The sequence below is a fragment of the Notolabrus celidotus genome, chromosome 11 (genome assembly GCF_009762535.1).
Source record: "Notolabrus celidotus isolate fNotCel1 chromosome 11, fNotCel1.pri, whole genome shotgun sequence".
NCBI classification, from domain to species: domain Eukaryota; kingdom Metazoa; phylum Chordata; class Actinopteri; order Labriformes; family Labridae; genus Notolabrus; species Notolabrus celidotus.
The window spans coordinates 27,668,511-27,694,198 of NC_048282.1; the positions used below are offsets into that span (position 1 = coordinate 27,668,511).

A 25,688-nucleotide genomic window follows, 5' to 3' on the forward strand; every position below is an offset into this window, starting at 1 on the left:
CTATGGAGCAGTGCCAGGCAGCAGCGAATCAGTTATGCTCAAGGCACATAGAAATAATTCATTGCAGTGCTCTGAAAGCAGTTGAGGCATGGGTGCAACACAGAACAGATTTCCTGTGCAGAGAGCTGAGTCCAGGTATTATTCTGCTTTGAATTTCAGGATCCACAAAACCAGACTGTAAATCTGACAGTTTCATGAATGTAGATGTGTTGCACAGTTTGTATTTGGATGTAACAAAAAAGAAAAAGAAAAAGGAGAGTAGCTTGTTTCTCATCCGGTGGAAGAAGGACATTTTAAAAGAATACTGTTGGAGACATGTATAAGGCAAATCACCAAATAAAACATTTTGATGATTATTTCAATGTGGTTCCATTTCATCTCTCATTTCCTGACTTTGAAGGAAAAAAAAATGTAGTGTTCCTCTGTGTCCTCAGTGTCTAACTCTTCTCTTTTTTGCAGGTTCCGGCTGTTCAACCCACCTGGTCGTCTGTCTTGTCTGTCTGCCTGAAGAACCGAGAGGAGCACTAAATGCACCCCAGGATTCTGGGGCAGCTGAGAAGAGAGGCTTTGATCTTGCCCTATTAGAACTCTATCTATGGACTCCTGTCTCAGTCTGACCTATACTGTTTAGTTGCTGCATGAAGCCACCGCTCACAGCAGCCTGAAAAGAGTGGAACACAAAGAAAGAGAGAAGAAGAAATAACGAGAGATACAGAGAGCGAGGGGTGTATAATTAGTTCTGCAGAGTTTGTGTCAAAGCTAGAAACCATGAGAAGAAACTTCTGAAGACGCCTGTGCTCTGAAAACACACCTCCAGGACATTTGTATGAGTGTGTGCGTGTATGTGTGCACACCTCTTTCACTTTCAAAGGACTTGAATTTGTACTTGGATGCAGATTTAGCCTTGCATTATGACTCCACAAGGAGGCTTTGAGAGAGCATGGATTGGCTGTCACAGAGGTGTCTGCTGCTGGCTGCTGCCGCTGGCTTGTTATTTTTTGATCGCCTCTGGAGCCAAACCCAAAATGCCAGGCCACACACACCTCAACTCAATACGCATTGATGGGGACATTTCTCTGGGTGGGCTGTTCCCTGTGCACGCAAGGGGGAATGATGGAAAGGCGTGTGGGGAGCTGAAGAAGGAGAAAGGGATCCATAGGCTGGAGGCCATGTTATTTGCCCTGGATCGTATCAATAATGACAACGAGCTGCTGCCCAATATCACGCTGGGGGCACGGATTCTGGACACCTGCTCCAGGGACACCCATGCTCTGGAGCAGTCGCTGACATTTGTTCAGGCTCTGATTGAGAAAGACTCAACCGATGTCAAGTGTCTCAGCGGAGGTCCGCCCATCATCACTAAGCCGGAGAGAGTGGTGGGAGTGATCGGTGCATCTGCCAGCTCTGTGTCAATCATGGTAGCCAACATCCTGCGCCTCTTCAAGGTCAGTTTCTCCCACAGTATCTAACTTCTTACTTTACTTTCTCCTCAACTTCTTTCTGATCTGGGTTGCAGGGCACAGACTTATTATAGAATCCCCAACGGCATGGTTTTTATAGATCAGATTTAAAGGTTGGGAATAAACAGAAATCTAATCTCCACATCGTAAGCGGAGTATATGGTCAAAGATGTGCAAACATCATCGGGTGTTTCACCTCTTTATGTTCCACAGAAGCTTAAGCCACATTAGTTTGACATTTCCTCCCACTGTCCATAGAACCAGGCCCTGATCATTACTCAATAATCCTCCTCACTAATTACACTAATTTGCCACGAGTCCTTTATGTTGCTGGCTTCTAATTAATTTGGGTAAGCCATGCATGGCGTCATGAGCTCATTGTACTTCTTGTGAATATGGTGCATTATGTGAGTTTCATTGTGTTTGCACACCAAACATAACTTGCAAATGAGAGCTTGACTGTGCATATAACAGGAATACCTGCTCAGTGCTGTCAAACCAAACTGCACTCAACAACCAAACTAATGAGCCTGAGGACATATTGGAACTGTGTCTTTTTTCATGATACTCCTGTTTTACTTTGAGACCTGCTGCAGTAAGACGCAGGGATATATGGTACAAAACAGTTTAGGTTCAGGTTTTGAGGTCTTGGATGTTGTACATTTTTGGTACAGTAAGGGAAACAAACATCACAAAAAAATGTAATTTCCTTTGATTAGGCACTTAAAAACATTAATACATTATCTTAAGTGCAGCATTGACAGCTCAGGCTTGTAGGCCTCCTCATATTTCTTTTTATAGCATTTAAAACAAAAATTATTAAAAATACAATCTAAGAAAATTAAATGAACTAAATACAAATAATGCACGGTCAAAAATAAACATCCGCAAAGCACCAAATGAGGCAGATCTGGGGAGTAAACTTCAGAGGGCTATTTGCCTCACAACAGGTAGATGTTTGTACCAAAACAGTCACATAATTAGAAATAAACATGCTGAGTCCTCACCATGTTCAGTGAAGCTGCTCCTCTGCTGTCTGCATGTCGGAGCCCCACAGGAATAGGCTGACACACACAAAAATATGCACACAAGCGCACACACTGTAACACCACATGCCAGTGTTTGCTACACTGGACATCAGCTAACAAGGTTTCCCTGCTCCTCACTGTAACAAACACACACACACACTGATGATCAGGTAACCACTGTTTGAGATCACAGCACACAAATGATCACAGGTAAATACAGAAAACTCAGTAAGTTCTGAGGTGATTAAGTGAGAAAGTTGCTGTACTCAAACCAGTGCATGCTGTGTGTGTGGTGCGCTTGTTTTCAGGCCCATGTGGGGACCTTGGATTGGAATTACCAAACTGTTTCAGTACACATCTGCACCAAACAGAAAGTGCTGTACTGAAAAGGTTCGCTATGAATACGTACCTTTACACCCGAGTAAGAAGACGGTTACTGCTTATGGTAACATAACTCAGTAGAAGTAGCAGTAGAGATGAGGACGTCTTATTGCTCATTTGGAAGTGTAGCTATGATCCAAGTCATTTTTAATGAATGAATAAATGAATGAATGATTGAATGAAGTAAGGAACAAAACAAATGAACGAACAAACAAACCCATTGGAAGATGAAAATAACTGACACAAGGGCCTCTCTCTCCCTGTTCCCCCTTCATTAAGCATTAGGGATTGATGAATGAGCAAGAACATGATTGGAGCTTCTATTCATGTTCAAATAGCCCAAAATACAATACGTAACACTTGCTCTGTTCATCATTTAAATGGCCCTATTGAAGATAAGGCCCACTGCGGCATTGACTTAACAATGTCTCACCTTTCTGTGGCCATTCTAGAACTGACTGACTGCACATCAGAGGGTAAAGGGGTGAATAGGACCGCACGACACATGACAATCCTGATTGACGAATCACAAGTCAGGCGGAATAAAGACTGCACTCCCACATCTTTCTTTCTGCTACTTTAGAAAGTACTGGTCGAACTACCTGACGTAAAGCCATCACAAGCACCAGTCCGTGCTATTCACAAGTCTTTTTTCTAGAGCCATTCAGACACCTGTCACACAACTTTCAACAAGAGAAGAGTTCACACTCTTATTATCCATACCACTGAGCACAAAGAAGGCTGCTGACATGTCACACATAGAAACTGAGTCAGTGCTCATCATTTTAGCAGCAGGCCTTGTCTGCATACGCTCTTTAGCATGAGTAAGACTCGACTGTTACGCTTCCGTTATGCTTTGCTGATCGCGAAAAAGCAACAAAGGCAGAATGACACGGGGGAAGTCAGTCATCAATAACGATAAGTCTACAATATGTGTTTCCGCTTAAGCAGAGGGTGTGAGAGGGTGTTAAATTTTATGTTGTGATTCAAGACCAGGGCCCATATTTTGTAAGTAAGTGATGCTAAGAGTCTCAGACCATGCTGAGACACCTTCAGGTTTAGATGTTTAAAAGCAGAACAATGGATTGTCCCTTCAAAATAATGAAGTATGAAAACTTTTGAATGAGAGGTGGAATGTCTTCAAAAACTTCAACAAAATCCAGCTTCCTTTTGGATTCAACTTTGGATTACCGGAACCAGAATGACTGAGAACCATCATAGATATTTCATCTATTTGTGGAAAAATCTGTAATATGGGAGGATACCTAAAATGCTTCGCAATTTGAGGATTATATCAAGGTAGAAAGGTTTTGACTAAGATTCATTCTGTGTCCATGAATCAGTGTCACTTTATGTGTTGCATTGTAAGTTATATTTTAGGGGCATTTTCGCCTTTATTGATAGGACAGCTGAAGAGATACAGGAGAGCAGAGAATGGGGGAAGAAATGCAGCAATTGGTTGAGTTAGGAACTGAACCAGCGACCTCTGTGACGAAGACGATAGCCTCGGTATATAGGGTGTGCTTAGACCGCTAGGCCATCTGCACCCCTATTTGTTGCATTTTAGAGTGCAACTGTATAACTGTACCTGACCTGCCAGTCTTGGTGATTTTAAAAGTTTAATCATTGAAAGATGCATTTTGGGAAGTAGAAATGAACAGCTGTGAAAGGTCCTAAGTTCCACTGGATTAACCAAAGAGTTTCTTGTGACAAGATGCAGCAACCATGCTCAGCCTTCCCAACACAGAGCACAAGGAGGAAGAGAGACATAAATACATCACCAAAAAAAGGAGAAAACCACTCCATAATAACCCTTTTGTTTTCCTGCAAAAGACAGGGCAAAGACTACACACACATGGTTCATGACACAGCTGAGCATGCTTCCTAGGAGGCCCCAAAAACCTTGAACAACTGCCACACCTTATGCCACCGCACAACTCTCCAACCTCAAATATTCCACCGAACAAGGCTGCCAGATTTATTTGGAGGGCACACTATCACCAGAGGAAGGCATGTACCTTCACACTAATGCTTGTGAGACATCTTCACACAGCTAATTGGCAAGTATTTGTTTGGACAGGCCTAAGCCAATGTGTCATTGTGAGTTCCAAACAGCACGCCAGATCCTGCAGTGTGAACAAACTGATTTCATTCTTTCTCTTCTGTTCTCTTCTGTTCTCTTCTCTGAAGGGCATTGAGCTGCTGGATGCCAGACTTGGTTTTCCAGAGAAAAGATGTTGTTTTGTTTGACCGTGGTAGTGTAACTACAGAGTTAGCAAGAACCCTTTTTTTTTTATGGACAATGGCCTTGAAGGTATCTGCCCAGTGGGCTTGAACAAGCTGCTTGACAGGGCTTTGAGCACTATGAGCATATCCCACCATGTCCCAAAGAAACCACCTCATGTTGAGGGAAGTTACTGAAAGACGAAAAAGGAAACTCAGGAGTATGTGCTTCACTTTCTTCAGCTACAGTCAGACATTATTTTGGATGGTCACGTAAGCAAACAATACCCTGTCCTTGACATAATACATGCATTATAGGGTATTGGGAACAGCCATTAACAGAACACGTTCTGTATATCACAGTAGAATAACCGAGCGCAGCTTTGGACTGAATCTCTGAATCAGCAGCTGTATCAGAAAGGAGGTCAGGAAAAAGCACTGAGGAGGCTTTTAGGAACTACAGTATGTGCGAATGCATCCACTTTCATTGGTAAATGGTAAATGGACTAGTACTTATATAGTGCTTTTCTAGTCTTTCTGACCACTCAAAGCTTTCACACTACTCGTCACATTCACCCATTCATACCCATTCACTCACTGGTGGTAGAGGCTGCTATGTAGTGAGGGACCATCAGTGTTAGCTAATCTCATTTGTTCACATTCACACAACTCTGAACAACAGAGGGAGCAATTCGGGGTTCGGTGTCTTGCTCAAGGACACTTCGGCATGTGACTGCCGGAGCTAGGATCAAACAGCCAACCTTCCGATCGATATACGACCAACTCCACCCACTGAGCCACAGCTGCCCTGGTTGGGTTGCCATTGGCTAACAAGTTTCAGGCTGCATGAACAGGGCCCGTATGCACGTCTAGCCATTACACAAACGGGACCATTAATCTTAAGGTACCGTTTGGTCATAGCGTTAGCAGTATGCACGACTGCGAATAATTGGCCAATTAAGTAATTGCGCCATGAAAGCGAGGCTGGTGCAAAACGTCATATGTCCAGGGAACCTCCTGGAAAACCAGTATCCATCAAATTCGAATTGCGCATGCCTACTACGCATAAACAACAGTAAACATGGCCGGTGTGACTGGGAGAAGATCAAGAAAAGGCAATTTTTCAGCAGAAGAAATGGATATTTTATTACAAGAATATAGAACGAACAAACAGCTATTATCAGCAAGTCAATCGTCAAAGATAACAAACAAGGATTAAGGGAAAGTGTGGCTGAAGATCTTGAACCGGGTAAATGTGTGTGGTGTGCGCACAGTAGAATACCTAAAAAATAAAACAATGTCTTCACATATTTCGTCTTAAATGGTGCATAAGCACACTGTCCGCTATCCTTTAAACAGCCTAACAGGTGTGGTAATCCTGTCGTTACCACTTGTAAAGTTGGGGTCTACCGCCATTAAATTTAATGCTTTGTTGGGGCGTTAACCTGGCTCATGCATACCGCTAATCCATTTTTTTTCACCATTAGTACAAACAGCCCATTTTCATCACTAATGGCTGGACATGCATACGGACCCAGGCCATCATTTCAGCTTCAGTTAGGATCAAGAAGTCTGAAGATGAAGCATTTTGGACACATTTCAGGCTTTTTTTGGAACACCCATGTGGCAGTACACTCAGATAAAGATAGAGGGAAACAGGCAGGTTGGTTAAAATGGTGTGGCTAGAATAGTATGTACTGTTCATAAAACATATAAACTAGAAAACACTATTTTTGAATCCTCCATTCTGAATATGGAAACTTCTGGAGGCTATATACTGTGTAATTGAAACCATTTTACAGAGACCCTGAAAAAAAGAGAGCTGAACTTTCCATGAAAAACTGATATATTGTGTTTAACAGACACAACAGCCTAGAGTAGCTTCCCGCTGTGTTTTTTCTCTTCTTCAAAATTATTTCTTTGTTCAATGTCTGTCTACATAATCCAACACTAAAATGCAAAGCAGCTGGAATTTGTTGCAAATAAAAAGCAAAGCAAGTCACAACACCAGAGGCAACTTTTCCTTTTTTTGTTTTTTTTTAAAACATCCTCTTTTGGATGTTTATACCTGAAGTATTTCAAATAAACATTGTGGAGAAGCGGGAAGCTTTAAACGCCTCAAATCAACTTATCTTGTGTATTATATTTGACAGGCGGAACAATTTCTCATGAATCACGCTGATAGGAACAAGAAGCCATGGAAATGGGATTTGTATGGGGCCTGGAAGTGGCCCCAGGTGTAAAGAATAATCCTGGGTTTAATATATCTGATATTAATAGGACACTGGGTCACCAGATGTTGTTGCATATGCATGAGGTAAACCCTGTAGTTGTATTTCAATTTATTGCAGTGAACCAGATGCATATTGCCCCTTGTTGTTTTAGCTAATTTGTGACCTGGTTTCTTTAATTTTCTCTTCAGGAATTAATCATCATGCGATGATTTTTAATAATGTAAACAACTTGATAAAATGTTCCCACTGTGCATAATTTAGCTCATCATCCACCATCCCCCCCTTTTACAGGGTTGCATAATGTTTTCATTCACAATATTACATTGTGTGATTTTGTTGATTCACTCTCATATTTTGAGAAATTATATGATTTCCTAAGTATGAGGCTGGAGAATAGGAACTCAGTTGTGAACAAAATTTGAATTTAGGTAAACCTTGTTATATTTTAAGGTTGACAATGCTTCAAGGCAATGCATTTTAAATGCTATAAAACAACCGCATTTGATGTCTCTACCGATGTTAAAATGCAAATGAAGGTTTGTTGTTAGAGTTGTGGGAAATTATGTTGGTTGTGTTTTGATTTTTATTCAGCTCTGACAGAACTACATAAACTCCTGGTAAATTAGAATAACACTCGGCTGTTTTTTCATCTGTTGTCCACAGACATTGTGGGATTATAGGGACTCATGAAACAGAGGTAACAGATTTATGATATCTAACAATGATAGAAGATAATCTGTGAATTTTTCTTCAAAAGCTTGCTTCTCTCAGTCCTCCCTTTCTGAACAAAAACGATTTGAATGTCTGAGACACGGTCAGGAAAACCATCAGAAACCACTCTGCAGCAACTAAACTCAATCCTCTGTTCTTTTCAAGTCGCCGTAAAGATATTGACGAATACTTAGAGCTAAGTTTATACTCTCACCCAGCATGGCTTGGCGGGTTCCTGCTCTCTTCTCTATCATTAAAGTCACATAAAACCATAAGCAGGACTCCCATGAGTGGCAGCGAAGGTTTCACACCTCACCACTTTCTTCTAATGACTTCAAAAGACTCGGCTCCTTTCAACTGTTTTTCTCTTCTTCATCTGTTCTGCTGGATTAAAAGTGAACTCAAGATGATGAAGGTGATGAATCTTTTTTTTTTTCATATTGCACAGTTTTATAGATAATCCAGAGTAAATATATAAACATTAACAAACTGTATTGTGAGAATATTGTGTGCTACTCACAAGCTGCATTTCGCTTCAGCTCCACTGATTTTGAATGTGCTCACTTTTAGACTCGCATTGTCAAATTTTATCTTTAACCGATGGGCTAACACATGCAAAGAGCACAGCCATGAAAGCATACAATCTAGACATCATCAACTGCCTTTATATTCTGGGAACCATCTTGTCAAAGCTGCTTTCCATCCTCAACAGGCAAGAATTTGTTTCCTGACAGTAATTTGCTTCCCATTGTTTCCCGTCTGCATACTTTTGGGTTTTTCCTTGTCCTCCTCTCAGTCTTAGAGTGGCTGAGGGGGAAGTGTTTGCTCAGCACTTCAGAGCAGGCAGGATCTCGTCCCCATGGTGTGTCATGAATATTTTACTACATTGTTACGTAATTTACACCCAGGGATCAGGGTTGAAAGCTCCCTCTCCGCATCCCCTCATCACTGGGTCCGGCTCTTGGTTTGTTCTCATCAGATGGGCCTTTATACTGCTGTATAAGCAGGAGGATAGTGCACATGAACTCAAGGTAATTAGTGGTTGGTTGCTTATGATACTCAAGACGGACTGAGTGTAATTAAAGCTCAGGGCCTTTTGAATGTGTCTCTTATTCATCAGTGAAAACAGCAATACAGACCGGCTTGAGCGATACTGCTGCAGCAGTCAGAAACTGCAGGAGCACACACTGTGTTTCAGGTAGGGAAGCTGACTTGCTGAGACAATCATAAGCTTTCAGACAAAGAGAGTGGGGTAGCTTGGGTAGCTTTCACACAGCAGCTCTCTAAATTAGGTACAAGCAGGCAAAGAGAGTATGCAGGACTAAGACTTTCCTCTGTGAAGAAGGGAGCTCTGAACTACAGAGACAGATTGAGTGAGGAAAACAGGGGTGGTAGCCAGGTTTACCCAGAGCAGAGAGAAGAGGGTTAACTTTGCCTGTTGGGCTGTCTGTGAAGCACAGACCTTGCATCCGCTTCTCTCCTCCCTCATTAGAGACAGAGGCAGAGGCCCTCAGGCGCAGTGCCTTACTCCCCCACAGCATTTCACTGTGTTGAGACAGGCCTCTTATTGGATTAACCCGTCAGCCCACAGTGGAGGAACACTGAGAGCTTCAGAGAGCTACCAAGAATAGGCACAAATCTGCTTCTTAAAAACATTTGTTAATGACAAGTTCTTCCATCCAGCCGTATGGGTCAATACTACTCTTATATAGACCAGAAAATAGATAAATATATATGTATGTAACCACTTTGCTGATGATGTAGCGATGTGTTTGAACTCAAACATAGTGCCGGTCCAATTTGAGATCAATTGAAATATCCACTGAGCAGCAACAAAGGCCTAAAGATGTTTAAACGAGTGCCCAGCTGATAAGGGATTTCGAGGGCTGATACACATTTTGGATGGAAAAAAATTCCCTTATTACAGCATGTCAACCCATTGACTTCTGAGCTGGAATGAATGTAATCTTTTTCACTAAATAATGCACCAATTATGCATTGGTTTAGCACCCAGAGGGATCATTTTATAAAACAATGCTTATTAGAGAAATGTATGATACCAGCACATCTGTGGCAGGCTGATATTGGTCTGTTACGTCAGCCAACCAGTATGGGTAATGCGTCTTCAAGTTAAAGATGAGTGTTAGTGCCTGTGGTGATGTGTTCATGTTCCACAGGAAATTTGACCATCCATGGAAATGCTTCTCTCTTTGTTTTTCTCTCTTTTGTATATTACATTGAGTCCCAACCCTGTAGGGTGGACGGTTGGGGCCAAGTGCTGGTAATTGGTGAGGTATGCCTCTATATATTCAGTTGTCTGTAGGAAGCCAGGGGGGAGACCAGTCAGCAACAGACACCAGGATTAAACTGTTGTGATTGTTGTTATTCTCATTTCTTAATCTATAGTTCTTTTTGTCCATATTGCGTTCTTTTTGCACATTTTGTGGTTGCACATGTGAATAAATGTCCACTGATGGGACCGTTTAAACACACTGAGTCTGCCTCCTACTCAACCATGAACCCTCTGGCTACACTATCTTACAGACAGATCCTTGCTTGTGTTGTACTCTCAGAGGTACATCACCTTGGACAGAAGCATCTCTTAATGACATTGTCACATTGTATTTCTGTGAGTTTTTAAGACTTGGCTAATTCATTTGACCCTTTGAAACTTTGTATGTTGTCTTTCCTGTCATTATATTGTCCTTCTGATATCTTTGGTGGTAGCTTTGCATGATTTAGAGCTCAAGAAAGTAATAACTTATCTCAGATCAGTGTCTTTATAAACTATCATTTCTGCCTCGGTCTGAAAACTTTAAGGCACTCTAAAGGACTTAGGAACACAGCACTCCAGAAGCCTCCTCCACATTTGCCATGTCATTGTGTTAAAGCTAGGGTTGGTAGTCACAGAAAACTAGCATGAATTTGAATGTAGCATTTCCTCAGGACTCCGTCTAACCCCTCCCCTCGGAGCTCCTCCAAAAGACTTACTAAATGTCATAAATTTTTTTTGCTAGTCAGAGCCCCGTGGTGAGAGCTTTTTAGACTCTGATCCAGACTACAGTCCTGAGCAAAGCACCTCATCGGGTTAGAGGGGACAGGCCCGAGGTCGAGCGTGAGGGGCAGTAAATAGAGTGAGGGGAAGGGGAGTGCACGCCGGGGAAATGTACGTGCAGGAGGCGGGCAGAACGCCAGGACAAGATTTGATTGGTTTCATAAATTGGTCTCTAAAGCCAGGGATTGGTTGGTGTTTTCCCAGGTTTACTCCGGCTGTAGATAGCAGCTTTTTTTTTTCGCTCTTTCTTAAGAACACATTATGTATTGATTGCCATCGGGACATAAAGATCATTTTAACCAGTATAACAAAAAGTGAATCTAAATCTGACTACCATCCCCAGCTTTAACCTGTGTTCATTTAAAAGGAAAAAATCTGAAAAATGGTCAAATGTTGTGGACCCCAAAAACTTGGAAAGGCTCCGAAAATCTGTAGCAACAAAGAACAGGAATGTTGGAAGGAAATTCACCAATTGATGATGTCCCAATTTGGGCAAATCTTGATTTTACTTTGTTCTCATCTAACTTCTCAGCCTGTCTCATCCTGGGATTACTCACACACACGTTGACCTCACAATTCACATTAAGTATCGACATCCAACAGTTAACTTAATATTTGTTTGTAAAATATGGAAAAAGCATAATACCACCTCTTTAATAGCTATGTAGACTCCATCAGAAGTCTATAAAGCCAAAGGTATAATCACCTGACCTTTGAGGGAGTGCGAGTGTGGTGAGACTTACTCACAACATCATAATCAGTGTGACTCATTTTATAGTGATTGCTGTGTTCAATGGGACTTGTACTACAATCTGACCTGCTGGTTCTTTCTCACGTCTGTAGATTGCTCCTAAGGTGTGCCCTGTCACCTTCACGCAGCATCAGCACCCTGAAAGTGGGTGGTAATTGTGGCGAGAAGGGTCAGGACAGGAGAATTGATTCTGACCAAGCTCACTCCCTTTCATTGTAGGTGTAATTTGGTCCACACTACGCTACATTAGTTCATTCACATAGCCAGCTCCTGGAAACCACCCATCCATAGCCAGCAAATCCCATGTACTCCCTCAAATCTCTCCACAAAGGGAAGTCTGACCGATACGAAAAAATAGGGAGGCCAATCAAATAAATGCTTCAAAAACAAGCAGCGAGCAATTGTTTTCAGGCTTTACAGGCTTCCATGGTTTTATCTGTGCCCCTGAACTTGACTTTTACCACCGAGCAGACCGAATTCAAGAAACTGTGTGTCTGGGATTGCAGACGTCCCCCACCTGCCATGCTCTGGTAACAGAGGAGCAGCTCCTTTGGTTCAGGATTAGTTCTGCCTCACCTCCCTTTTTTCCCACCCAAGCCCAAGCGGTCAATTCTCAGGACAGTGATGAGTAAAGTCTGCCCAGAACCTTGCCTTCTCTTTCTTCTTGGCACATTTTTCTCCTTTTTCTCCTAACGTTTTTGTAAATCCCTCTGCAGGCAATCCCAACTACTGCTGGTAATCACCAAGCACAGTGAAAGAAAGAGAAAAAGAGCTACCATGTGGATGTCTTCCCCCTGTGCTCTCTTGATATGTTAGGTTCCACTCAAATTTATTTACGGTGTTTAATTAGTATGCACCAACGGGCCAACTGAGGGGATGCCGACAGGAGGGGAAGATGTCTTGTCTTTTTGAAAAATGGATGATTTCATTCTGCTGCTGTGAAATTCTCAAAGTCAAGAGGAGCAAAGAAGAGAACAACACAAATACCAACAGAGTTTTCTAATGTTCTCTGTGTTGGAGCTGTCACAAGACACCAGTCTCTAACATTTAGAAGTGCACCGGGTACGCCACTCTGACTTTTTAACAGAAGTATAAAGAAAAACAAAGAGTCACATCTTTGGAGGAGAATCCGACGCACAGAGCGCAGCCTGGTTTCCTTGAAAAGAGCGTGGGATTAAAAGCTCAGAGCTGTCTCACCTGCATAATCTCGCTATCAACCCACCCATCCATCACTGTCCTGCTGCGTTAGACTTAAAATTTACTCTGACTTAACAAAGGCTTTAAGCTACCAGGAAGAGAGAACAGTAAAGATAGAGAAGCTCAAACAGATTTTGAATTAGAAGTAATCAATGTTGCCATGACAGCTGCTATATCGATCGTGGCAGGGATTTTTTAAAAACTTTTCTTCAATTTGAGTGACACTGCCAGCTGCTGAAGAATGACTGATGAACTGAGGGATTCAATACTTTTAGCACTGCAGTTTCATGTGGCCTGCTCAGGACGGGTAAATATAAAATCTAACAAGCCAGAAAAGGTCAGCCTAATAAAATTTTTATACAGCCACTGTTAAAAAGCCAGAGATTTTAAAGGGGTTCTTCTGTCAGCCTAATGCCAGCCGATATCCTCAGCCTACCCTGCAGCAGAGACACAAAGAGAAAAGTTTGGCCGCCTTCAGGCTAAGCTGCTTGGACATCATCCAGCCTTTCAGCACATGAGACAACATGGAGGCTCCCATGAGTCACTGCGGTGTCACACAAAGGGACTCACTTTCCGCTCAGAGGCGGTTGGGATTTACTATAAAACCACATTCAAGCAATAAATAGAAAAGTGATTTCATACATTATACACTGCATACGATGATTCAGGCACAAAGCCATACATAACAAAATGAGACATCAAATCTACAGCTCTGCTAACATAACCAAAGGCAATGCTAACATGCTGCTATTCAGCTGTTTACTTGATTAGCATGTTAAGCGTTTAAGCCGACAACGTTATCATGCTAATATTTGCTTATTGAAATCAACTGAGGCAGATGGGAACATCATTAGTTTAGCATTTTTCATTAACAAACCATCAGTAAAGACAAATATTATGACAAGCTAATAGAGCGAGCAGAAAAGTAAAGCGATCATTTAGGGGTTTTATTATTCATTATTTTGGGAACATACATTTTGTTAACACATTTGACTCAAAATGACCAAAAATGTCAGACCCTAAGTAGCGATATTGCAAATTACCTGAGGATCAAGAATATCTTCACTGGATTTTGTTAATCTGCTGGGTTGATTGTCACATTTGAGGATAGACATCTGACTGGACCAGTGAAAAGTTGGCCTCAAGATGGCTACATAAGAAAAGACATGTCAATCAATCAATCTTTATTTGTCTAGAGGTCTAGACCACTCTATGTCAAATTATGAACAGAGACCCAACTTCAAGACAGGGTAAGAATCAGTCTTATCTCACCTTGAGCATTGCACCTCGCAATATTTAGCTAGTTACAGTGGTGAGGAAAAACTTCCTTTTAACAGGCAGAAACCTTAGGCAGAACCAGACACATGTTAGACAGCCATCATGCCTCGACCAAGATGAATCTGGAAAGAGGGATAGAGGAGAGTAAGAGGGAGAGGTGATAGTGAGACGAGTAGTAGAAGCTGTTGCTGCTGGAGACCAGCACGTCCGTATCAGCTGGATTCCGGAACGTCCACAGCAGGAGGACGTCTACGGCAGCTCAACCACATGTGACCAACAATGTCTGGGGAACATGACATTCTGATTGCTGATGCATTTCTGACAAAGAGTGCTTCACACTTTGGATGTGCGTGTTGAAGTGACTTCACTAAACGATCAAACATTTTCAAGTCGTGAGTTGAGACGTGAGTATTGATATTATTGTTGGCTCCAAATACAGGTCATACATTGTGTCCTTTTTTTTACCGCGGCCACCTGCCACTAGCCGAGCTGTAGCTGTAATTAGTGGCTACTGCCATACTGTTATAATGCTCTCCCACCTGTATGTAAACAAGCACAAATGAAAGATTGCGTCTCTTAAAACAACAGGGTTTGGTAGTGAATTAGTGATATAGAAAATAAAGATAAAGTTGGATGTTAACCTGCAAGGAGGACAGAGGGCTGGTGGTGCTAGCTCTGTTAACATTAGCCACACTCTGCAAACCAATTTGACATTCTTTATCTGCAAACTCTGTGATCCTGTGATTAGCGGTAGAAATAAATATTGCTCAGTTCTGACTGATTTTTTTTGTGTGTGTTTCTTTACCTTAAGAGTACTTGGTTAGTCCCAATTCAAATTTACATTTGTACAACAAGTATGGGAATTAAGTCACTTTGGAACATCCCTTCTTGGCACCCTCCATCACTCTGATGTTCATGGATTTATAAAATGAGGGGTTTGGCCAACATTCAATTCATAAACTGCCAGTCATATTTGCTCATTGACAAAATAAGCCGATGCAACATTTTATTTTCAGTGATGTTCAGGAAGACAGAACTTTGTGAAAAGCAAGAGCTGACAAAACGAAATTTCCCTTTGTTCTATCAATACTCATTAGTTAAGCTTTGCACATGGAAGACATAATGAGGTCAATGCTGGTGACATGAAATTTAATTAATTTCCACATTAATTCAATTGATTACCTCGGCAGAAATCATTCAAATTGATCGAGCTAATCTTACACTAATGTGTGGTAATGTATTTAAAACATGCCCAAGAGACAAACTTCTGCATTGAGTACAGAGATGTAAGTTCATATGAGGAGATGTGGCATTCGCTTGCTTTATAAAAATTGCTTATCGTCTCTTTTAGAAGTTCTGCTTTTGGAAAGATACCAGGAAAAAATATTATTTCACTGTTTTTTGAAATACCAAAGTGTGTACAAATATAAGCGAAAACAAAATAAGCAGATGAGATGTTTTTAGTGACAGTTGATATCTCTATATGCTAACGACAGACATCTTGAAGGGAAACTGTTGTACACAGTCACCAAAGCATTTCTCTCTTTTGTCTATTTGAAAACAGTGAGTGGCCCTTCTTTTTTATTTAAAAGGCTCAAGTACATTACTTATGTTCAAGGAACAGATGGCCCTACTTGCTTCTTTTCATACCCTCAACAGATTTGTCCCCCAAAAAATCCTCTCTTGTGGCACCCTTAGAAAGTTTTAGTTTTCTGTTTCTTTTTTACAGCAGTGCAAAGTTGGAACACTGTCATCAAAGGAAGATACAGTTTGTTGGGGTGCCGGTTTGGCCTGATGGCTGAGTCGCATGCCTTATGTGCAGAGGCTGTGGTCCTCGGGGTGAGCAACTTTGGTTCAGTTTGAACCTGTGGCCCTTTACTACGTGCCGTTCCCTACTCTCTTTCCCTGTTTCCTGCTCTGTCCTATCCTCTCAACTAAAGGCATAAAAGCAACAAAATAACCTTGATAGAAAAGAAAGAAAAGAAAGATACAGTTTTTTTGGCTTACCTGCACTCATAAAACTAGCTGATACCTCACACTGATGTCCGCTGAGACTGTACACACTTTCTAGATATTTATACACATTCACATCACCGGCTGGCAGTGGAGGATCGATTCTAATTTACAGACTAATTATTGTCTCAGGAGCTTTCTCACTGGGTGAAAACACGATAGATCCCTGACAGACTGTCTATCTGTTTGTCACCAGTCCATCACCTTGTTTCTTTAACCTGTAATAATTAAGCTATCAGCATCTGAAGATCTTCCATTACAAATGTACACTCAGATATTGACCCAGCGTCTTCAAGCTGGTGTGACAACATGCCTGATTTCCTGACATGAGTATGGGGGCTTTGTGCAGCAGAAAGTCTGTGTTTGGACCTACAGAGAACAGAATTGGAACATATGGTTATTGATTTCTCTTAATAACCATCTACTATGTTGTAGTTTCTAGACTCACTGCTTCAAATTAAGTATCATCTTTCCCTGAACACCTCCAACAGTCCTTCTCCGTGTGTCTGTGTATAGAAGTGTATACGATGACTGTAATAAGAACAGCGATAAACAGAATAACAGTCATTTTGCATGAGGCCACTCAGCCACAGATTCTTTGTGAAACCTCCTTTGTATTTCACATTGAAGTGCTGTTTGGTATCCTGAGGTCCTTTGTATTTGTCACAGCTGATCTGTCTCATGTAATAATATTTGTTACACAGCTTAACATGCAGTTTGCACTCTCATGTAATGTATCTCATAGGTCATCTCATCTAATCTTAGTAACAATGAATTATAGATGATAGCACTGCAGTTTGAGGCTACCCTTCAAGCGTTTCAGCAATTCATGTGCGAGTGTGTGATTCAACATGGGCCTCAATAATGATTGTAATGTAAGATGAAGAAGTGCTTCCGTTTCAGTTTGTTCCTACACAAAAGAAAGAGACATTTGGAAAAAAAGCACTCTGAGAAGCTACCTTGCACCCGAGAATAGACAGACACAGATAATATGAACACACATTTTTTGGTTGCACATTTCCTGGATTTGTATCCCCAGAAACATTTCACCTCCAAAAACACCAATAAAGAGATTTAAAGCACTATTAACAACTACAGAGTCATACAGGGCAGTTTTTGCGTCATTCAACTCAGTTATTGAATTATATGACATATGGAAAGTGAAGCTAATGAGTGGAATGGAGTTACAGGTGTTGTTTCTTTGCTCTTGTAATTGGACATGGTTTGTGTTTATAGTAGTGCCACCAAAGATGGTGTTTCACTCATGACGGCTCTTTGTTTCAGATGTTAAAACTTTGGAATGGTGGGAAGATGGATGATTGTATTACAGTGACACCGTTTTTTGATTAAGCATTGTTTTAAACATACCACTCCCACTGAGAATTGTGTGGCTGCCTATATGATATTATGACTAGTATTATGAGTCTAGACTTGCTTGGTTATCAAGGATCATGCAGAGATTATTCATAGTTTTGTATATTTCTCAATTTAAAACACATATATGAACAAAATGCATTTTGAATTTTGGAAATACAAAAGAAATTATGTATGTGTGATTTGGGAATGTGAACCAAGTGCTCACTGGGGATTCATTAGATATGCATGTCCATGTAAAGTGTTAGCACTTGTACTTAGAGACTTACGTATGATCTGATCACCCAGGAGGTATGGTGAAACAGGTATAAATGCCTCCTGAGACTCTGTAACTGTGTTCTGCTCGGGCCTTCACTCTGCATTCGTCATACTTCTCTCTGTGCTGATGTCTCAGGTGTTGATCAAAACTGATAGCAACTTTAACTTTGCACAGCACTTCTTTCTACTCAACGTCACTGTACCTGAATGCACAATATTCACATACAGATGTTGCATTTACTTTTTCATCACCAATTCAGAATCGACATCATGGTCGAGGCATTGATGTTGTTTACTGCGTGCTGGTAGTCATGTGACCTTACAAACATGCTGCGTGTGCCCACACACAAACTGTCTGAGCAGTTACTAGGCGTACTTAACAGACTCCAAACAATAAGAGGTTATAATGTTTCCAGACACATATGCACACATTTATTTAAAGTCACAAATTGTAGCCTTATGTGCAATTGTGTCATTGCACATTCTCACATTGTGATTGCAATTAGAATAATCATGCATCACTAATATGTACTCACTACATGGTTTGTATAGTTTTCAAGTGAAATTGAACTAGTGACAGCTTACTTCTTAAAGAAACATTCTTTTTCATTTGGGTTTTATTTGTCTAATTGATTTGTCACAGAATTTTATTCATTATTTACAAAAATTCTATTATTTACATTGTTAACTTTTTCTATTTTTGCCAATTTTTTTTCAATTGTTCATTTTTGTTCTCATTTTCCATATGTTTGTTCCTATGTGGTTCATTCTGGGCTGCATGCTTGCATAAAATATGTTAGCTGAGTTTAGGCTTGTGTCTGAAGGGAGCAGTGAAGAATGTGTGGTGCACGGCACACAAATGCTTTCGGACACACCAACATATTTGCATATAAATATATTTGCAGTTCAGCATATTGGCCGCTAAATTGCGCAGCACGGAGCATTTTCAGACATTTTACTTTGCATGCTGTATACGTTACATTTTGCAGGTTCTACATATCTGACCCCAGCAGCCATTCAGTCATTGTCAAGGCTGCAGCAGTTTCCAATCCCATGCTACTCTCGGAGCATGATAATCATCTCAGGGTGGAGATCTCTACCCAGTGGGCCCCTTAACAATAAAACTCTATAAATCGAGACCTGTTCCACAGCCCCAGCAGTGTTGTGAGCCTTACGACCAACAGTGCTTATTCACAGGAAATGAAATGTTAACATAGTGAGTGTTTTAATCACACTAACAAAGTCACATTCCTGGTTTTGTCATGCACGACTTTTCAAATCAGAGAGAGGATTTAGTACTTTTATAGTAAAGCCTCCTGTCTTTAGTTTGGACCCAGATTTACTGCTTCGTGTGTGTCAATGACACGGCAAAGTCACCAGTACAGATGGGACACTAACAAGATCCCTCTGACCCTCACTGGATCATGACCATTACTTCAAAGCTGAGAGGTATCGACACAAGGATGAATCAAGTGAGTGAATGGACCAGGTCCAAAGTCATCCAGAGGTGATATGATATTACATTTAAATGATAGGGCAGTTTGTATGAGATGAATCGATATATGAGAATGAGCATCTTCAAAATTCTATCTAGTCACTGATGTGTTCAGACATTAGGTATAGTTTTTGTCCTGCTCTGTATGGCTTTGGTGCCTTTTTTTAAATGGGTATTTGCTTTAAATGAAAGTCAAAGCTCTTAAAGTATAAATACAAACACTCCTCTCAATATGCTATTAAACAGCAAAGGGGGAAAAAGCTTTTCATAATGATATTCAATTAAAGATCGCAGGTAATTATGCCCAGTGTGAGTATGAAACTGACTTTTACACAAACAGAGATTAGTTTTAATGGTGCTCAGAGTGTTGGAGACGAACCCAGAGGAAACTTTGGGTTTAATCCGCATGTTTATTCTTACAGGAAATCAGCTTCACAGAAGAAAAGGTCAAAGCTGGGTTGGGAGAATAACCCAGTTTACATGTATTATCTAATTTTAGCTGGAAGACTTGAAGCAGTTTACAAAATTAGCCTAAAAATTAAGCACTTAAGAGGAAGGAAGAGGAATAAATGTAATGTTTCAGTACTCTGCAAACAGAAAAGGCATCCAGGCGGTCTTTTTCTGCCTCTGAAAGAGAATACCTTTGCAGACAGTGTCACTTTTGTGCAAAAGCCATTACCATTGACTCAGGGAATACATTACCTGCTTGTGTACTGTTCTCACAGTTAATCAACTAGTCAGTGTTAATGGAGGCATCAGATCCTGACATAGACACCGTCAGTGATTCTGCGGCAGCAGCAGAAAGCTTTTCTTCCGCTTTTACCACATCTTTGTTAAATGTTTTAAAAGCACTATACAGAAAGCTGTGCTCAGCCAAATCTGTGTATTGTGCTTGGAGGAAAACTGATGAGGAAATAGTTCTGAAAGCAGCTCTGAATGGTGGAGCTCAGGGAAGTTAGCCGCATTGTTTTTAATTGGTGAACAACAAGACGTGGCAGGCTAATTGGTTTGGCTAATGCTGTGCACATTAATCACATGTGTGTCATGTGTGCATACAGTTCCAGGGTATTTAATGTTTCATCATAAACAATATGGATTGCATGTGACATGGACGTGCATTATAAAATTCCCTTTTGTCCTACAAGAGCGATGGCAACAGAAGAAAGGATGAGGGATGTGATGTGTGAGCTGAGAGCGAGCAAGAAAGTCATCCTCTCACAAACAATGCCCTGGATGGAGGGCTCTACAAATCTCATTCAATTCATGGTGGTTCTACTATTGTGCAAATTATAATAGCACTACAAGCGAAGAATGTTAAAAAACATAACAATATGTGGTTAGAAGGAAAAAATATGGACACAACAGAGTGTGTCGCTGGAGTCCTGACCTTTCTGGACTTCCTTTCCATCTCCGTGCACCTTGGAAGTATGTGAAGTTTTGCCAGCATCATCAACTCTGCTGACACAGAAAGCAAGAAAAAGCAAAAATCAATGCTACTGTGAAGAATTTCCAATTTTATGTTGATTTTGGCGACCCCTATGGACAAAGTGGTTGCTGTTACCACTCAAATCCACAACAAACATGAGTGCAGTGTTCTGTCAGCACCTTGGTTTTACTCTGTCCAAAGGCATGCATGAAGCGTTGCGCAATGGACTAAAGCCAAAGGCAGCTGGAGTTGCAAGGTCACAAAATCACACGAGAACTTTACAAGATCTTGCAGGATTTTCAAGATCAAGCAATAACACCAATGTTTACAAACAATCTTTTCATCTAGCGCCAACTCACAACAAATGTTATCTCAGGATGCTTTCCAAAAAGACCATTCTCTATGTTTATCAGAGCACAGCATAACATCAAAAGGTTACCATGTCTTATCAAGGTTGATTTCCTGTTGGTTTAGACCTTATTCCATCGTTTTTGTGCTTTTACCATAGGTTACTGTCCCATATATTCCAAGGGTTCCTTTATTTCTTGTGTTTGAATGTGTTTAATGTTTATAACTATGTTCTACTTTGTTGTGCTGTTACCTACAGACAAAGTAAATGGCTAACAGTCCTGCTGTGATCAACGTAGATCAAAGATTTGTTGACAATATATTCATCGTTAGCGATAGTTCTCTTATTCACATGATCCGATACATGATCAGGAGTCCATTCATGGTGTTTTATTTTGAAATTGACAAGATAATTCCATGCCATATCTGACTTCCTGTCCACCTGGATCTGCACTGTTCAGCTCGATACGTGCTCATCGTGAGCTCTGTCAAAAACAGACTTGGAAAAGCTGGGCAAAGCTTTGACTAGAGTGGGTACAAACCAGTTGCAAGGTGAGTGGCGCTCATGGAAGATGGCGCAAACACCTGTTGTGGAATCAAGGCTTTATGTCTTTGCAGATCTAGATGCCTAGGTATTGCTTTCTGGAAATCTCTTTGTGCTTCCTTTAAATAGTCAAATGTATCCCTCTCTGTGAATTTCTACTTTAGAAAATGTAAATAAAGGCTGTAAATTGCGTTGTAATAAACGGACCTTGTGGCAGCAGTGACAGACATAGAACACTGAACAGCCATGCTCAATCTTCTTGATGATGGTCTCGTTTGCTTCTGTTGGTCATTTAGAGACATCTGTGTTTATTCCAGTCTGTTTCATAAGCAGCTCAAAAATCCTTACACTAGCTTTACAATTCAAACACTGTCCTCAGTTAGCCCTTTGGATCACCTCATATAACCTGGTCAGAAAGACTTGCTGCTCTTGTTCCGTCAAAGATATTTTCCCCAACGCTGTGAGCCCCACTGACAGATTTGAGTTTCTAATATTGCTATAAGACCTACTGTATGTTGCCAAAGGGAATGTGTTATATATGGTTCAATATGGGTTCACTGTGGGCAAATAACAGACTCTGTGTGTTTTAGCCTTGGAGGCAGATGCAGGGAAAAGCGCACGTGTCCATCATCTGCAACTTTAATGGATATCAGTGTAGCATGTGACCTTTGACAGTCATGCATTATTTAATGTTGTGTCATGCCATCACATACTATCCTAAGGTATACAGCAGGTACTGTAGTAAGCCAAAAGGAGGAAACTATGACCTGCAATAGCTTCATGAAAATAATGAACAGTTGTAGTTTCTAAAACAATGCGACATCAGTCTGTAGAGTTTTCGGATTTTCAGCAAATTTCCTTATTGCTCTAAATATTTGATGCTGCCGTCAGTGGTTGTAAAAGCCACATCAAGAGTGTTACACCTATGTTTCTTCTTATTTCCATTTGCAGGTCCTATAAACTTCAAAGATCTGCCTCAGGTAGAAAGCCTGCTTTGCTTACACATGGAGAAGTTGGCTGTCTTTTGGCATCACTGTCAAAGCACACACAGGAATGACTAGATTGAAACACTCAGGCAATCAGCCCGCACTGCTTACAGACTTTAGCTAGGCACAGCTTGATTTTGAGCTGGAGCGACTGCAGGCACACTCACTCAACCCCCTCTGTTGTCTTATAACTGCTGCACACTGCATGTGCTATCAATGCTTCTCGCCGCCCCACTTCTCTTTTCTGCAAGTTAAGCTGGAAAAAAAAACGAGGGGTAATGAAATATTTAAAATCAAACCATTGGGGTTTGCAGAGGAGTGCCTGTCTTTTCTCTAAGAGTCCCAGAGAAGTTGTAGATGGAAGTGTAGGTTGACCTTGATGCAAGTCAAGATAAAGAAACACGACTTAAAGGAAAGTGAACAGACAAAGGAAAAGAAAGACGCTGCCTGTAAGTTCAGGCTGTCTTACTCGAGCCAATAAGAGTGGGCTGTCTCCCACTTGTTTACATCTGTGTTTCAGTTGTTAAGACATTGCTGCCAAACCATTCTTTTGAATTAGTCTCTGTGGGATGAGGTCTAATTTGATTAAGCAATCTATGCAAATTAAATGCAATCTGCATTACCTTTTGTGCAGTTCAGCACAGTCAGTTGCCGGCAATTAAAGTGCTTTGAACATTAGAGATAAGGCCACTGCAGACACCAAAAACACTGTTAATTACACTGAGTTAACCCTTACGGATTTCAATATTTGGTGATTAATTTTTTTTGCCTTTGCTGGAAGTTTATGAAGCAGTGATTTTGTTGCTGAAATTATGTCACTAGTTTTGCTACTGTGTTCTTATGTGACCTAGAAGAGTAGATGCAGAAAGTAGTTTAAATTTAAGTAAAGCTTTCCCTTTCTGTGACGGTTCTTCTTCATGGTCTGTCACAGAAAAGAAGGAAATAACCCCATTAAATCTTTGTATTTAGGATTTGGGTTTTAATAGCTCTGTAATAGATAATTAAGTGGTCCTAATCAGTCCCATTTAATACTAATGGGATATTCAGAAGGGACTGAAATCCCATGATACTAAAAAGGACAGATAAAACTTACCCCAGATTCATGTTGAAGTTAAAGGAAAAACTCAGTCAACATAAGTTTGAGTGGAGAAAGTTGCATTTGGATATAAACCTTTAATTACATTGGGATGTTTTTCTCATGTGTCAATTTAAAAGCATGAAATATTATTTTTCTACAGTACTGTTCATTTGATTTTGGTCACTCAACACACATTCAACGGGGTAGAGCCAAAGCACACGGATCAATAGTGCAGTCGGAGGCTTTAAAAGCTGGCAGGATGAATGGATGGCAGAGTGCTTTGAATTATTCAATGGCGCTGTGGATTTGTCAGTCTCTTTTGCGCTGACCGGATTGTTTATACAAGGAGCAGCGACCGAGAAGTTAAATATTGGAAGACACACACTCCACCCCAAGTTTTCATCCCTGTGAGGTAGAGATGTAGAAGTTGAATGTCACACTGCTTACTATAAAATCCCTGAATATATCTGTAAGTTATTTTCTAAGAGGCGACAATATGTTAGTCTGGTTGTGTTACTACTATTCAAGGTTAAATTACTTTAAATAACAAAGAGAAGAACAAAGAAACAAAAATATGGATGCTATTATTAGCTCTTCCAACAGAAAGTGCGAACAGCCTCTAATGCTAAAAATACTGTGCACCTGCAGCTTGATTTGTCTCTATTACAGGAACCTGTCAACATATTTGGCCTCCTAATGTCACCTGTAAGTAAAATACACCACAAAACAATGGGCCCAAGAGCACATGCTGTTTTAAACCTTTAACACGGCTGTGCAGACAGAACTAGACAAGATATTCTTTACAACAGACCCACTGATGATCATTATTGCTTTACAGAGACTGAGATAACCTATATAAAGGTTCAGGAACATGTATCTGTGCTACTTTTAAAAGAGACTTACTGGGGCGCTGGTGGCCTAGCAGTCTAAGCGCCCCAAGTACAGAGGCTACAGTCCTCATCGCAGGGGTCGCTGGTTCGATTCCCGGCCGGTCGACAACCTCCTGCATGTCTTCCCCCGCTCCCTACTCCCCACATTTCCTGTCTCTCTTCAGCTGTCCTATAAAATAAAGGCAAAAAGGCCAAAAAATATAACTTAAAAAAAAAGAAAAAAGAGAGACTTACTCAAATGATGACCATCTATTACTCATTAAACACAAAATGCTCCAAATACCATTAAATGTCAAGCTAACATCACTTCAGTTATGGAAAATTACAGCGCTTCAGATGTAAACAGGCAGGTTATGAGGAAACAAGTAACCTGCTATCAAATTGCTTCTAATTGCTGGACATGTCACCATGTTGTTAAGTTTAAGTTGAGCAGTGTGGAGATATAACAGGCAGCACAGTAGAGAGAAAAAAGAGCCTGAGCTGAAAGAGAGCAAGCTCTAGAGGAAAGTGCCGCTTAATGCTGCTAATTACAGATATATTTAAGGGAAATGTTTGTTTACTGTTGTTGGCAAAAGCTGTGTCTTCAAAAATGCAGCATCCCACCAAATCAATGATTGCAACTTTTGCTGGAGTAATTTAAATGATTTATTTTCACATAACTCTAACTAATTAGTGTTTGCTATCTGTATTACGTAACACGGCTGATCCAAAGCAGCTATAAATACATAATTATTTGCTTAAAGGATACTGGGTTTGCATGCTTTTCAGCCAATACATATATCATGTCAAAGATGTGCCCTGGAGGTATATGTACTATTGTGTACATCAGGGTTATAGAGTAGTAAAGTAATGTAGTTGATGAGTCTCCCTGCAAAAAAAAAGAAGTCTGTAGCCTAGGGCTGGGCGATATAACCCATTAAATCCCAGATTTTTCACACCAATATGGATTTACAATTCA

At 40.7% G+C, this 25,688-nt stretch overlaps 1 protein-coding gene and 1 long non-coding RNA gene across 2 annotated transcripts in view; one reads left to right on the plus strand and one right to left on the minus strand.

The window, feature by feature from the left end:
* Positions 1–911: 911 nt before the first annotated feature.
* The window catches only part of LOC117820909 (metabotropic glutamate receptor 4-like), a 175,706-nt gene continuing 150,929 nt past the window's right edge, over positions 912–25,688 (plus strand). The window contains exon 1 of the mRNA XM_034694856.1: positions 912–1,445. Coding sequence (XP_034550747.1) covers positions 912–1,445 — 534 coding nt within the window. The remainder of the gene's footprint in view (positions 1,446–25,688) is intronic.
* The window catches only part of LOC117820910, a 158,610-nt gene continuing 153,762 nt past the window's right edge, over positions 20,841–25,688 (minus strand). Inside the window, exon 3 of the long non-coding RNA XR_004632872.1 lies at positions 20,841–20,913. This is a non-coding gene — a long non-coding RNA (uncharacterized LOC117820910). The remainder of the gene's footprint in view (positions 20,914–25,688) is intronic.